Below are 14,931 nucleotides of genomic sequence, written 5' to 3' on the forward strand. Positions count from 1 at the left end.
TCTTTCTTTCTTTCTTTCTTTCTTTCTTTCTTTCTTTCTTTCTTTCTCTCTCTCTTTCTTTCTTGATACCCAACATCAGAAAGGGTGAAATTGATCATAGCAACCATGGCCCACATGGAGCCCTGACAACACCTAGCACATTTCAAGGTGTGCTTAGCACACTGCCTGGCACACAGTAGGTGCTTAATAAATACCTACTGATTGATTGCGTAGACATGATTTCAAAAAATTTTAATGAAGTTTAAAAATTTTAATGAAGGCAAAATAATGTACAAAAACAAAACAGGGCACCACAGTGAATAGAGTGCTGGGCCTTCAGTCAGGAAGAACTGAGTTCAAATCCACTCTCAGACTCACTAGATGAATACGTAACCCTAAGCAAGTCACTTAACTTCTGAGGGCTCTAGGCAACTCTCTAAAACCACAAACTGCAGAAGAGTGCCAACTTGCATTAGAAGAGGGATATTCCTCACTTGGGAGTTCCGCATATCAAAGAAATCACTGGCCCAGTCCCTATAATTATGATTGTGGTGGTGTAGGGTTATCCAAAAGGCAATCTTTTGATGGCCAGATATACAAAGTCCCAAATCATTCTGTCCAGTAGAATGGACACTCTGATATAAATCAATCTTTTCACCAGCCTCTTAACTGAAATTACAGTTTAACTTCAGATTAAGCAAGGACTGAAGTTCCTATCTTCATCAGAACAGCTCAGAGGAGGTACACGAACAATCCCACCAGGCTGAAATGACCGGTGGGGAAACCCTTCTGAGGCCACTCAGAAATAAAAGTCCCCAACATGCCGTGTGGCCCTACTGGAATTTGAAGTCTGTACTTCTCAGGAATAAAGGTAAGAGATCTGTTTACTGCTTTGCAAGCAAGGATTATTTATGTCCCCTCAACTGCCCCAATTCTAAGAATACTTTCACATTACTGTGCCTTCTGATACCCTTGACCAATGACACATTTGGAGTTAAAGCCTTGCTGGAAACAGGCAACGTTAGGACCTGACTGGCCTGCACAAGCAGCAAGCTTTGTTACCAACAGACAGTTTCATACTTCATAGCAAGCAAGAAGTATGTCACAACCGAGTTATCTTTTTTTCCAAGTCATATATCTTAAAAAATAATTTTATTTTTCATTTTTATGTAGTTGAAAGTTCTCGAGAACTTTAGCAGTTAATGCCAAAAGCTTCCTCAAATCAGAAAATCTGACGCTGTTTAGTTGTGACACACCTGGTGTGGTGGGCAATAACGTGAAAGAGAGCTGGAGTCAGGAAGACTTGACATCAGGTCCCGCCTCGGCCAAATGCTGGCTGGGTGACACTTAACCCATTGGTGCCCCAGACAAATCTCTGTAATCCCAAGTTACCTAGACTTTGTCAAACAGGATAGGGGAGAGGACATGGAACCCCCAGGGTTCCCTGGACCGAGGAGATCATGGGTCTGGACCATACCTGGTGTATTTTATTCAACTGCAAAAATGCAGGGGTGATGGATGGGTTCACCAGATGAGGCAAACTGGCAGGGGCTCCGAGAACTGCTGGAAGAAAAAAGGAAATTTCAATTCCACGAAACGCCAGAAAGTCTCACAAGACACGAAGCAAAAAGGGTCACAGGAATGACAAAGAATGGTGTGTCCTCACAATTTAGCAGTGGAAGGGGCTTTAGAGATAAGGCCATCCCCTTCATTTTACAAATAAAAAAACTGAGGCCCAAAGAAGTTAAACGACTTGCCCAAGGTCACCCTGCTGGTGTCAGAGGTGGAGTCTTCCTTACTTGGTTTAGATCGTTGTAGCTGGAAAGAGCCAGTGACCAACTAGTCCAACTCTCCTAGCTTATAGAAGAAGAAGGTGGGGTCCATAGAGGTAAAGGGGCCTCTCCCAAAGTCACAAAGCAAGTACATGGCAGGACACGGATGGAACAATCAATGGAACAGGAGCAGAATTTGATTTGCTTATCATTAAAACCACAGGCCAGCTGAAGGGTAGAGTAGCCAGTGGTGCAGTGGGTGGAGTGCCTGGCCTGGAGTTAGGAAGACCTGAGTTCAAATCCAGCCTCAGACACTTACTAACTGTGTGACCCTGGGCAAGTCACTTAACCCTGTTTGCCTCCGTTTTCTCATCTGTAAAATGAGCTGGAAAAGGAAATGGCAAACCACTCCAGTATCTCAGCTAAGAAAACCCCAAAAGGAATCATGAAGAGTCAGAAACATTTGAAACAACTGAACAACAAAAAGTTGAAGCATTCGAAATGTGGATGATGAGCAGAGAAAATGCAGGGGCACAAAGGTCTGGCACCCTCCAGCTGACAGAAGTGAGGATGTTCAGCCTGGAGAGAAAAATAATGTGGTAGAGTGGGGGCAGTATTATAACTATCTCCAGCCATCTGGAATCCTGCCATGAGGAAAAGAGACGAGTTGCTTTCTGCCTTGCCCCAGAGGCAGAACCAGGGCTGGAAGAGGCAGATTTCAGTTTGAAATAAGGAAACACTTTAGCAGGGGCTGGTCAGGAGCCAATGAGGCCTCCAGCACTGGTGGCTGGATGGAGAGGCTAGACCTGTTGGGGATTTTGAAGAAGAGAATTGCTGTTCAAGTATGGGCTGGAGAAGCTGCACAATGCATTAGAAACGGCATCTGGAGTCAGGAAGACCTGGGTTCAAATCCTACCTCGGACACTGACTAGCTGGGTGGCCTTAGGCAAGTCCCAGTCTCCCTGGGCCTCAAGTTTTCTCATCTATAAAACAACAGGATTGGATGGAATGACTTCGAATACCCTTCTGGCTCTAAATCTATGATGCTATGACCTTTGAGGTTCCTTTCAATTTGGAGATGCTATGATCCTGCACCCTGACCTCCCGAAGCCCTAAACTCGATTCAGTGCAATCCAACAAACTTGAAGGACCTACTGTGTGCTGATCACCATTTGAAAACACAGAGGAAATTCCAAAGTTAAATGGCCCTAGAGACACAGAGCTTACGATTTAAGAGAGGGACCTAACACAGACAAAAACACGTATAATACAAAATGACCTGTAAGGGTATTAGCGATAAGGGGCAAAGAGAGAGGGTTGAGGTGTGGAGCTGGGGTCTTGGGAAAGCTTTCTTGGAGGAAGAAGCGCAGAAGCTAACCTTTACAGAATGACTCCAGAGGGGAGGAAAGCATCCCGGGTACAGGGCCTGGCCTGGCACAGAGGAGGGAAGGCAGGGCATCCAGTTTGACTGGAGCATAGAGAACATGGAGAGAAGTGATGAGACAAAACTGGACCAGTGAGGAGGCACACATCTGGCGGACGGGGCGAGGGGTGACTTTGATTAAGGAAGCAAAGGGAAGCCGCGAAAAGATTCTGAACCACCACGCAACATAGCCAGCGGTGGCTCTTCAGCTGAGCAAAGCATTCGGGAGAAAGGACAGAGAGAGTTGAACTTCCTTGGCAAGGAGCCGCTGCCAGGCCACGTGTAGCCAGACACCATAAAGACTCCATGCCTGAGGCCCCCCAGCACTGCCCTCCTTTCATAGGTGCAGAAACTCAGGCCTGCAGATTTTGCCTCTGGGTCCCACAGAGGGTAAAATACAGAGCTGGGATTCGATCCCAGTTCCTCTGACTCCAAATCAGGGCTCATATTACTACCCCACACTGCTTCCACATCAATACATCCTTTCACATCCATTCTTTGACTCCTCATGTATCTCTACAACAATTTTAATGTAGACAAGGTGCTGTGAAAGATACCGAGATCTGAATCGACCCCTATACCCATGGAAATGGCATAAATACCTGGAGGATCAGAGCCCTGCTAGCCAGAAGGGACCACAGAGTCAACTAGTCCAATCCCTTTATTTTACAGATGGGGAAACTGAAGCCCCGGCCAAAGCAATGCTTTAGAAAAATTAAGCTTTAGGAAGGTCAGTGTGTAATAGATTAGCACTGGAAATCTATCAAGAAAGTTACTGCCAGAGTCCTCAAGAAGAATAAGCAATGGCTAAACCTTGGTGCTGATAGAAGGACCGAAGAGAAGAGAGAAGACCCTCTGCATGTAGACAGGATTGAACTTAGCAAGGCTAATGGCTGGATCTGAGGAGTGCAGGGATCACTCCTGGTTTTCCAGCCTGAGGAACAGCGGTGGAGCCAGTAACAGAAATGGGGAGATGTAGGGAGAAGTAGGGTGGGGGCAGAAGACGAGTTCAGTTCTGCCCATTTCAATTCTAATTGTGAGCTGGGTGTCCAGATGTGGCTGGAAAGGCAGGACTGGGGCTGACCCTGGCCAGGCCCCAATGGCTGCTCACTCCCAGAGGTCAGGGACAACTTAACTCCCTCTGCAGCAGTAAAAAGCAAAGGAATGAGTGAGTGTGAGAGTGTGTGAGTGCGTGTTTGTGTGTGTGTGTGTGTGAAAATGTGTGTGAGTGTGTGTGAGAATATGTGTGTATAAATGTGTGTGTGTGTGTGTGTGTGTGTGTGTGTGTGTGTAAGTGGGGAGTCCAGAGAGTCAGCATGTCAGAATTTGGGACAGTTGTCCCAGGATTAGCTATATCCTAAAATAAACATTCTTAGAAAGGAAGCATACAGAAAGACACTGAAAAGCCATTACACAAAATCACTGTATTTTAAAGAATAACCTATTTGGAAGATATCTGTTATTTTAAGCTTCAGCCACATGCAAAGGTAAGCCATCATAGCAGGCTCCAGGGAACCCAGCCAAGTGGAGAGGCTTAGAATGGCAAATGGGGGAAGGCAGACTTGCCAAGGCTGAGGAAATGGGTTCCTCCCACTACCCTCTCCCTTCCTTTCACTCTCTTCCTACACCTGTCTCCTTTCACTTAATAACATTTAACAAATGCTGTTCATTCATTTGTTCACTTATTCATTCATATACTACCTCCTACATGAAGCCTTTCCTGATTTCCCCAGATGCAAGTGCCTCTTGCTTCTGAAAGTTACCTTTTTTCTACACCCACCCACACACACTCACAAGAACATCTCTTTACCCACAACTCCCTGGAGCCTCCAACCCTGCTTCTCACACCATTCATAGCTCCCTTCCTTCTCCTTACCCTTAGTGATGCAAAATTATGTTCTTCAAAGTGCTCAGTCCTGCTACCATTCCACAAGCACCCGGGAGCCAAAGGGAGCTCCTGATCTACTACCCATCTAGTGGAGTAGATGAAGGGAGAGGGAATTCCTATTCCCTCCACAGCGAGGGAGGTGTGTTCCTAGCATCCAGAGCTAGAACCTACACATGCATTTTCCTCTAGGAACACTATTGCACTTGGTGGCTCACTTAGAGAGCATCGGTGACACAGATTTTACTTGAGCTGCATAAGGGGTTAAACAGCATTTGAGAGTCAGCCTGGGAACCTGCATCCGCACTCTCTATAACAATGACTAAAGAGGAAAGTGCATTCCACGTTCCAGACAACTGACTTAACATACAAACTTTTGGAACAGATAGTTCCTTAGCTGCCGACTAGCCATCTATGAAGACAATGATGTGTTTACTAAAAGACTGAATAGTGTTGTTAGAAAGCAATGCTGCCTTGATTGTTTTTGACAGAATGTCTTTTTATGAAAGTAAAGAAAGAGGAAACAGACCTGTAACTTCACAAAGAAAAGGCGTAGCCAAACTATGACCTTTGCTAAAGTAAATGAGTAATGCTGTTCTGTTAATCATTATCAGCTGTATAAACGAATACCATCTCAAGAATTATCTTTATGGTATGATACTTACTGAATGCAAAAAAGACTCCACCTCCACACTATAGGAAGTGCACCCCAGTTTGGACCCCTCCAAAGCATCCTGGCACCATCTCGCCCATCGGTTCAGAGAACCGACTCAGATTAAGAAGAAAAAAAAAAGACTGCGGAAGCAAGGGAGGGGGAAAAAGATATATGGCATTGGCCTATAAGGAAAATGTTGAGTGTTAAAGGTCAGAATGAGCAGAAGTTGCTGAAGAAAGCAGCAAAAGAGGAAGATCAAAGAAGGGATAGGATCATTGCTCATTATGGAGGGGACAATGATAACCAGTGGCTGTCTAATTCTGATCTTCTCTGCCAAGGAGAATGATCTTGGAAAAGGAAGGAATGGAACAAAATTCAAAGAATGAGTGAATGAGTGAATTAAAAAAATCATTAAGCACTTACTAAGTGTCAAGAATTGTACCAATCACTGGGGAATGCAAGTGCAAAAGTGAAATACATAGCCCCTGCCCTCAAGGAGCTTCCATTTGAATAGGGGAAGATAACACAAATATGGGAGTTAGAGTTGGAAATGAGGTGGGGTGTCAGAGGGTTGCTGATGGCCCTGTGCAAGACAAGGTGTAAGCTAGGCACTGATAGCCACTCCCTTCCCCCTAAAGGAAGGAGATAAAAAAGCATCAAGCCGCCCTTCAGAAGTTTGTATCAGTATCAGATCAACTACAAACTCAACGGCTGAAAGCAGTGGCAAGTGTGATGGCTGAGCCACTAGGAGCATGCAGAACAGGAGGGAGCAAAGCAGGGGTGGGGAACCTGTGACCCTGAGGCCACTCACAGCCTTCTAGGTCCTTGGGTGCCGCCTTTTGACTGAGTGCAAGTTTTACAGAGCAAATTGTCTCATTAAGGGGATTTGTTCCGTGAAGTTTGAACTCAGTCGAAGGGCTAGAACTAGAGTACATGTGGCCTCGAGGCCGCAGGTTTCTTACCCTTGTACCAAAGGACTTAGAAAAGAGCAAACACCTTCATTATCAAAAATAGGAAGGGAATGCAGGCTTCCCACTGGAGGCCATTGATCTTGACTTCAATTCTTGCCCAAAAGCTAGACTGTATTACTAAAAGGACGGTCAGTGGTCACTTGGAAAAGGAAGCAATGACTATGAAAAGCCAACATGACTTCACTGTGAATAGGTGAATCTAGACTAACCTCATTTTCTTTTTTAATGGGATTATTAAGCTGGTAGGTAAAGGGGATGCTATGGTTTATCTACATTTTAGCAAAGCATTCAACAAAAGTCTCTCATGTTGTTGGGGAAAAAATATGGGCTGAATGATCATACAATTAGGTTGATTAGAACGGAATGAATAGATGCGTCCAAAGAGGAGTCACAAACAGTCCCGGGATCATCTTGGAAAGAGTACCTGATGTAGCGCCCTCAGGCATCTGGACTTGGCCTGATGTGCTTGATAAGTTCATCACAGTCTTGGATACAGGCATTGACAGCACATGTAACAAACACACAAATGACCCAAAACTGGGAGGGAGAGCTAACAACACCCTGTACACGGAGTCAGAACCCAAAGAGATCCCAACAGGTTAAAGCACCATGCTTAATCCATTAAGCTAAAATTTGACAACCATGAAGTCTTACACTTGAGTTCTAAAACCCAATACATAAATATAAGATTGGGGAGGCCTCACCAGACATCCATCACCTGAAAAAGATCTGGATTTCTTAATGAACTTCAAGCTCAACCACCATTTTAAGAAAAAGCACAGCCTCCCACTTGGACTCACCAGACTGCTCCTCCTGCTTCCTTCTTTGCCTTCCTTTCACACTCCTGCCATCCCCCACTTTCCTGGTCCCTTTAAGTGTTGTCTTCCTTCATTAGAATGTAAGCTTCTTGAAGGCAGGGAGCATCTTGCTTCCTAGTATTTGTATCCCCAGTGATTAACACAATGCCTGGCACATGGTAAACATTTAATAATGCTATGTATCATTTAATAAATCTATGTATCTATGTGCATATTTATTATCCACCTGAGTCAGTATTTATGCTACTGTAGCAAAAAGTGCTTAATAAAAGGATTTGTTCTGTAAAACTTGGACTCAGTCAAAAGGCTGCACCCAAGGACCTAGAAGGCCACATGTGGCCTCGAGGCCACAGGTTCCCTACTCCTGGTATGCCATATGAGAATCAGCGGAAGGAGTTGGAGGATGTTTAGCCTGGTGAGAAGAATAGTTAAAGAGGGCAGAATCGTAACAGTATTCAAAGGGACAGCATGTGGAAGAAGGATTAGGCTTCCTCTGCTTAGCCTCAGAGGGCCAAAGATCAGTGGACAGAAGGCATAATTAGGCTTTATGTCTGGAAAGACTCCTTAACAACTAGAATGGTCCAAAAATGGAATGAGATGCCATGAGAGAGGGAGGGGAATGGCTCTTCCTCAAGGGTGGTCTTCAAGCAAAGGTGGAAAGACAACTTGCTGAATATTCTGTAGAGAAGATTCTGGATGGTCACTGAGGTCCCTTCCAACTCAGAATTTTGAGATTCTGTGTGATTCTCTAATCTTAGGGTTTTCTGATGTTCAATGTTGTTTTAAACATAGGGTTACAAATGTGTTTTTCTCATCAGAATACCAAAGTTCACATTAAATTCTGAATTTGAAATACATGTTGTTTTAACAGCTATGCCCACCTGGCTTACCAGCATGTCCATGTAACTGTGGTTGCAGTAAAATCTGCAACATGGCGGGGTTGTTTAAACTCTTCATAATCTGTACTGGATTTGGCTCTGGAAGTAAACCCTTTCGATTATTGCGCATCTTAAATGAACACAGAAATAAGCAACATTAAAACCAAGATAAATGCAAAAGATATCATTTGTTTAATCCTTGTTTGGGGAATAACCATATGTCTAAATTTACAAATCAAATCTTCCATATTTACATTAAAAAATAGGCTCCTTTATGGTATCCATTGGTTATACGATTCAATCCCAACTTAAAAATAACGATATTTTTGAATTACAGTTCTATGGGACCTCCTACTATGCAACATTTCAAGACCACCATAAGATGGACCAAGTGCTTACAAAGAAACATTTGTGGTATTATCAATTTAATAGACAGACTCTCATCATAAAACTAATAAACGTTAAAATGACAGAGGCATAAAAGAAATCAGAATGTCCTATCAGAAACAGCTCTCTCTGGCCCGATCGGAATACCCTAGCAATAAGGAGACTGCTCTTGGGGTCACAGAATTTCAGTAGCTCAGAGTTGGGGGGGGGGAGCCTCGGTGTTCATCTTGTCCACACTGTCCCTGAACAAGAATTCCCACTACGCTATCCTCAATGAGTGCAGGGTCATCCAGACTCCGCTTGAAAACTCCAGTGAGGGGGAACCCAGAACACCTTTCTAGGCACTCTGGGACAGCTTGGAGCTTAAGGAAGTTTTTCCTTGCATCAAACTAACTTCGCTTCTTTATAACATCCACATTGGCCTACGGGGCCAAGCAACAGAAGTCTAATCTTTCTTCCACAGGACATCTTATGTAACTGAAGACAACTGTCATGGCCTCTCTCACCCCCATGCCTTCTCTTCTTCAGGTTAAAGAGACTCCATTACTCTATTAGACCCACATATTACCTAAATTAGAGGAGCTTTATCACCCCAGCTGCCCTTCTCTGGATGTTACCAGTGCCTTTCCTAACAAGAAAGGTCTTGAACAAAACACCCTAAGTACTCTGGTTGTACTCAGGCCTGGGCTCCAGATGGATGTTGACCCACGAATGGTCTCTATCTGGGCCTGTCCTTCAGCCAGATCCAAAGACATCTTCCTGTATGTCTCCATTTTAACTATGAGTAGTCCAAGAGAGACTGTCAAACACCTTGCTGAAGACACTAGCATTTCCCCTGACCTAATGTGGAAAGGTGAGGTTAATGTGGCGTGACTTGCACCCTGGCTTTCTCTGATCACTGCCTCCCTTTCTAAATGCTCACAAACCATCCCCTTAATCACGTGTGCCAGAATTGTTCCAGGAAGTGAAGTGAAGCTACAAGCACGTTATTAAACAATATCTTCTTTCCACTGCCAGATTTCTGGATTGATTGAAGAAATCATCATTTAGTTAATTACTTATTCCCCTCCTCCCCAAAAAAGTACTTCTTCAAAAGCTTGTGACAGAAGAAATTTATGGAATCATTTCCCCATCATTGAAAGGTGATTTACTATATTTTTGAGTCATGGTAGTCTGATAGATCCTTTAAAGAATGAGAGTGGCCAACCTAAACCTCTTAAGATTGATGGGCAGTACTTGAAATAAAGATAAAGGAAAAAATCCCTGCACGAGTTATTACCTTGAGACTGTGATTATGCTTTTGGAAAGATCTAAAATAATATTACAACATAGGAAAATGCAAATGATGATGGTGACGGTGCTGATAGCTGGTATTTACAGAAATCAGGGAGGCAGTTTGTCTAGTAGATAGTCCTGGACTTGTAGTCAGAAGATCTGAGTTAGAATCCTGCCTCAGACACTTCCTCGCCACATGATCCTGGGCAAGTCATTTAACTTTTCTTAGTCTCAGTTTCCATATCTGTAAAATGGGGATAATAACAGCACCTACCTCCCAGCATTGTTTATAATACATGTAAAGCCCTTTGCAAACCTTAAAGTGCTGTAAAATTATTACTGTTATTATTGTTGTTGTTGTTCAATCAAATAAAATGAATGAATGAGAAGACTTTAGACACAACGATCAATTATCTTGGATAGAAGAAACTGAGACAAACACTCAATTAGCTACATTGCGATCTGGAAGAAGCAGTTTTTTTTTTCATTTTTGAGAAATTTTCTGTATTTTCAAAGTCAATATTCCTTACCATTCTTTGCGCAGCGATCAGCGCTGCTAATGTACTTCTTCCAGATGCTCCAGGGGCGCAGAAGGACACCTGGACCTGGTTTCCCTTGATCGTCATCCCATCAGCTGCCTGCTGAACGTCCTCAGCGTGTTCTGCAGTGTCATATTCAACTACAGCAAACCCGCCTGCATAGTTCCCTTCATCCTGTGCCAACTGAGGTAATACACATTTCATTTGCAAAGAGTTAACTGAGAATTGCTTGGAAATATTTGCTTACAAAATTCACCTGGTGTAAAAGATATTTTTACATTTTTCAAGGACAAACTGATTGTAGGTTACAATGCTGATCAACTGAGCAAGTCATTGTGGGTACCATGTTGCACGTGAGTCATTCTAAAGGCTGTGTGTGGCCAGGGGTGGAGATACTCTCTGGAGAAAGGGAGAAGACAGAGACTGCAAGAGGGACAAATGGGCACCTCCAAGACATGAAACCCAAAGAAGGCATCCAACATATTGGTATGGATCCACAAGAGAGTCTTTATAGAAAAACATGGACAAGAATTGTACAGAGTGAGAAGATGTGGGAGGTTTTCAATTTGTATCAGGAAGGCTGAAGAGCAAGAAACAGAAGATGCAAAGAGAAAAACAGAGGTCTGTAGTAAGGAAAATGTCCCTAATGACTATTTCCAAGATGAAACGGTCTGCTTCAGGAAGTAGGAGATTCCACCGTCATTGGAGATCTACAAGCAAAGAGAAGGGGGAAGGGAATAAGCATATATTAAGTGCCTTCTATGTGACAGGGCACTGCGCTAAGCACTTTATGAATATAATTTTATTTGAGAGATAAGCTAGATAACCATTTATTATTCTATATGTGATAGAAGGAATTCTTTTTCAGGTATTACTAGAAAGCTAATGAGACTCCTTCCAACTCTGGGACTGTGCCGTAGTGGGAGGATATCCATAGGCAGGCAGGCAGTCCAACAGGTAGAGTGCTGAGCTTGGAGTCAGGAAGACCTGAATTTGAATCCTGCCTCAGACACTTGCCAGCTAGTTGGTCCTGGGCAAGTCAACCTCTCTCAGCCTCAGTTTCCTCATTTGTGAAGTGGGGATAACAAAAGCATCTACCTCACAGGACTGTTGTGGGAATCAAATGAGATAACATTTGGAAAGTGCTTTGTAAAATATTCTGTAAATACCAGCTATCAGCACCGTCACCATCATCATTTGCATTTTCCTATGTTGTAATATTATTTTAGATCTTTCCAAAAGCATAATCACAGTCTCAAGGTAATAACTCGTGCAGGGATTTTTTCCTTTATCTTTATTTCAAGTACTGCCCATCAATCTTAAGAGGTTTAGGTTGGCCACTCTCATTCTTTAAAGGATCTATCAGACTACCATGACTCAAAAATATAGTAAATCACCTTTTCAATGATGGGGAAATGATTCCATAAAGCAGGAGTGTCAAACTCTAGTAGAAACTGGGGGTCACTAAATGTACATAAAGATCTGTGGGCTGCCAAGTGAAAATATATTAACACAATCTAAGTCCTATTACATTTTGATTTTGTTAAACATCTCACAAAGGCATTTTAATCTGCTTAGAAAGAATGCGTGACACAAGTGCTGAAGAAGGGCTCAGACAGGATGATCGAATGCCCTTCTGCTTCTGTGTGTCTGTTTCAGTTGGTTTCATGGAAAGAAGGAAGGAGGAGGACGCCATCAACCTGGTTGTTGTTTTTTTCTTTTAATGTTATCTCTAGTATATCCATTGCCCAGATAGCTTGGTACTGGGCATCCATCAATCAACAAGCATTTACGGAGCACCCAAGCAGTATGTGCCAAGCAGTGTGGAAAGCACTGAGGAAACAAAGACAAGGAGAGAGGAGAAACCAAGGCAGGATCTTGATTCAAGTCCCACTTGGGACACATACTTGTTTCTGGGCTCTGGACTATAATCACTTCTACTGTTTGTGTGCTAGGCACTTCTCTAGGACCAGAAGTCACAGAGGGGTGATGACCTACACTGGTGGAGGGAATTTCCTCATCTGAATTTCCATATACTAACGAAATTAGAAGTTTAGGGAGGAGGGAGGGAGGGAGGGAAAGGGGGAGGGGGAGGAAGGAAGAAAGGAAGGGAAGAAGGAAGGAGGGAAGGAAGGAATTACATTCAATAAATGTCATTTTTAAAACTTTGTTAGATGAACGTATGTTAAGTCAAAAGTGCATTTACCCTGGGGATTTGTTTTGGTATGTCTTGGTTTCATTCTATGAACTTCTACCAAAGTCTTATTCCAATGTCTCACTGGAATGTGGAGGTAACCCTTATTTCTAAAAGCTATACCAGTGGAGTACAAATTTGGGCAGATCCTACGTGCTAATCAGCCTTCAATTACAAACTAGTGAAGAAGTGTGTATCTGCTGTTTCAGAACCAGATCAGCTAAGTTCAAAGGGGCTTACTATTAATTTGTCCTCAGGGGGTTAAATAATTTAACCATGGGAACACTCAAAGGTTAGTATCTAAGGAGTTGCATGAAGGTTGCATTCTGGCCAAGTGCCCACACTGAGGAAATTACGAATCCTTCCAGTACCAATATATTTTTTATGAACAGGGTAACATTTTTTAAAAAACAAACATCAAAAGAGAACTAATTATTTTGCCATTAACTTAAAGCCTGGCATGGCTTGGTGAGGGTGTTCTTAAATACCAGCAGAAAGAATATCTAATGTGCATTTCCTACTTATTTACCAGAAATAAGTTATTTGACAAAAATAAGAAATATTTTTTAGAGTTTCTTGAGTTAGCTGTTTATCAAACCTCCAGTGAAAATTAGAGGCTTAATTTTTCTATGGAATAGACCATTTTCATTTTCAGGAGATTTATTGATATGCTTCGCTCAACTAGATTTGCCGAGAGCAGATTTTAAATGATTTAAAAGGCACTTCTCTCTTGTGAATAACAGTAGAAAAGAGCCATTTTCAAATGCCACAGACGCAAAGGTCTTCAGCCACAGCCTAAGGAAGGAGCAGAAAAAAAGAAAGTCTGAAGTTGCCAGTGTCATTCCCAATGATTGAACCTGTGTGTACCTATCATCAACGGCTCTGTCTCCATAACTGAGAAAGCTTTCAAACTTAGGATCTTGAAGGGTACCTACCTGACCAAACACAGGCTTATGACTAAAGGAGAAAATCTGCAAGAGCTCTTGGGAGTCGGTGAAGTCTCTGGGGAGTTTATCGATGCATAGGCACTTAGAATGAATGAGATCGGTGGCCAGCTGATTCACATCCATCCACTGTGCAAAGAGAGTGAAACCTCCTAACTGTTTACCCAACAGTTCTGACCTAGCCTTAGCGGCAGAGTCTTTTTTCATGTACTCCACAAAGCCATAGCCCTTAGAATGGCCGGTGATTTCGTTGTAGACCAAAAAGCACCTCTCAATATTGCCAAATGTCCGGACCAGTTCCTCAAATTCTTCTATTGTAAAAGAAGGGGGCAGGTTGGTGATGCAGAGCAAAGCATCCGTGGGCTGCAGCTGAACAGTTATCTCCTTTCCACGAAGAGAATATTGGTGAAATGTCTGGATGGCATTTTGGGCTTGTTCCCCATCCAATAAGGTAACAAAGGCTGAAAGAGACAATTCAATAAGCATTTATTAAGTGCCTACTACATGCCAGGCATTGTGCTAACAGAGGCAAGTCTCAACAGTTTGCAGGCTGCTCTTTTCATCTTAATTAACGGATCTCCAATTTAGTGAGCTCACAGGATCACAGTCGTACAGTTCCAGAGGTAGAAGGGCCTTCAGAAGCTGTCTAGTCTAACCCCCTCATTGGACACATGAGGACACTGAAGCCTACAGAGATGAAGCAACTGGACCAGAGTCACACGGGTGATGAGCGTCAGGGAAGAGAGTTGGACCCAGGTCCTCTGACTCCAGAAGCAGTGCCCCTCCTACAACAAAATAACACAGAGCCTCTGCTGTGGCCAAATTGTGAATTAAAGGTTCTATGGTGGAGAATCCCTTGGCATCTTTGTTTTATGATGAGAAGCTATGTACTTTCTTCTAGTTGCCCCTAGCCCTATAGGGACATCTGAGGTAGGTTTTGGGGTGGTGGTGGTGGTTTTGAGGAGGTCTGTTGGTATAGAACATAGTTAATGCTTTCAAAAACTCTATAAAGAACCTAGAGTATAAAACCACCTACTCTTCTCAAAGTTCTCCCCTAGATGGCAGAGGGCTTCCCCATCCCCAAAATTTGCAGAAATAATCTGACCCTTCTCTGTGCTAATTTGGACCACACCCTAAACTGCAGTCTAAAAATTGGCTCCCGATCATATGGAAGCTTTAGATTCAAAAATAATAAGATAACCATTATCATC

General features: G+C 43.1%; 1 protein-coding gene across 1 annotated transcript; it reads right to left on the reverse strand.

Moving 5' to 3' along the window:
• Positions 1-1,456: 1,456 nt before the first annotated feature.
• LOC114034210 (ribonucleoprotein PTB-binding 2-like) lies at positions 1,457-14,206 on the reverse strand (the record flags this gene model as incomplete). The annotated part of the gene is made up of 4 exons (XM_027849811.1): positions 13,712-14,206; positions 10,574-10,765; positions 8,385-8,511; positions 1,457-1,542 (listed from the first exon to the last, which is right to left on the reverse strand). Coding segments are annotated over exons 1-4 (900 nt in total), but the record flags the coding sequence as incomplete, so codon positions are not given.
• Positions 14,207-14,931: the final 725 nt, after the last annotated feature.

Source organism: Vombatus ursinus, unplaced genomic scaffold, assembly GCF_900497805.2.
Source record: "Vombatus ursinus unplaced genomic scaffold, bare-nosed wombat genome assembly UNPS02008550.1, whole genome shotgun sequence".
NCBI classification, from domain to species: domain Eukaryota; kingdom Metazoa; phylum Chordata; class Mammalia; order Diprotodontia; family Vombatidae; genus Vombatus; species Vombatus ursinus.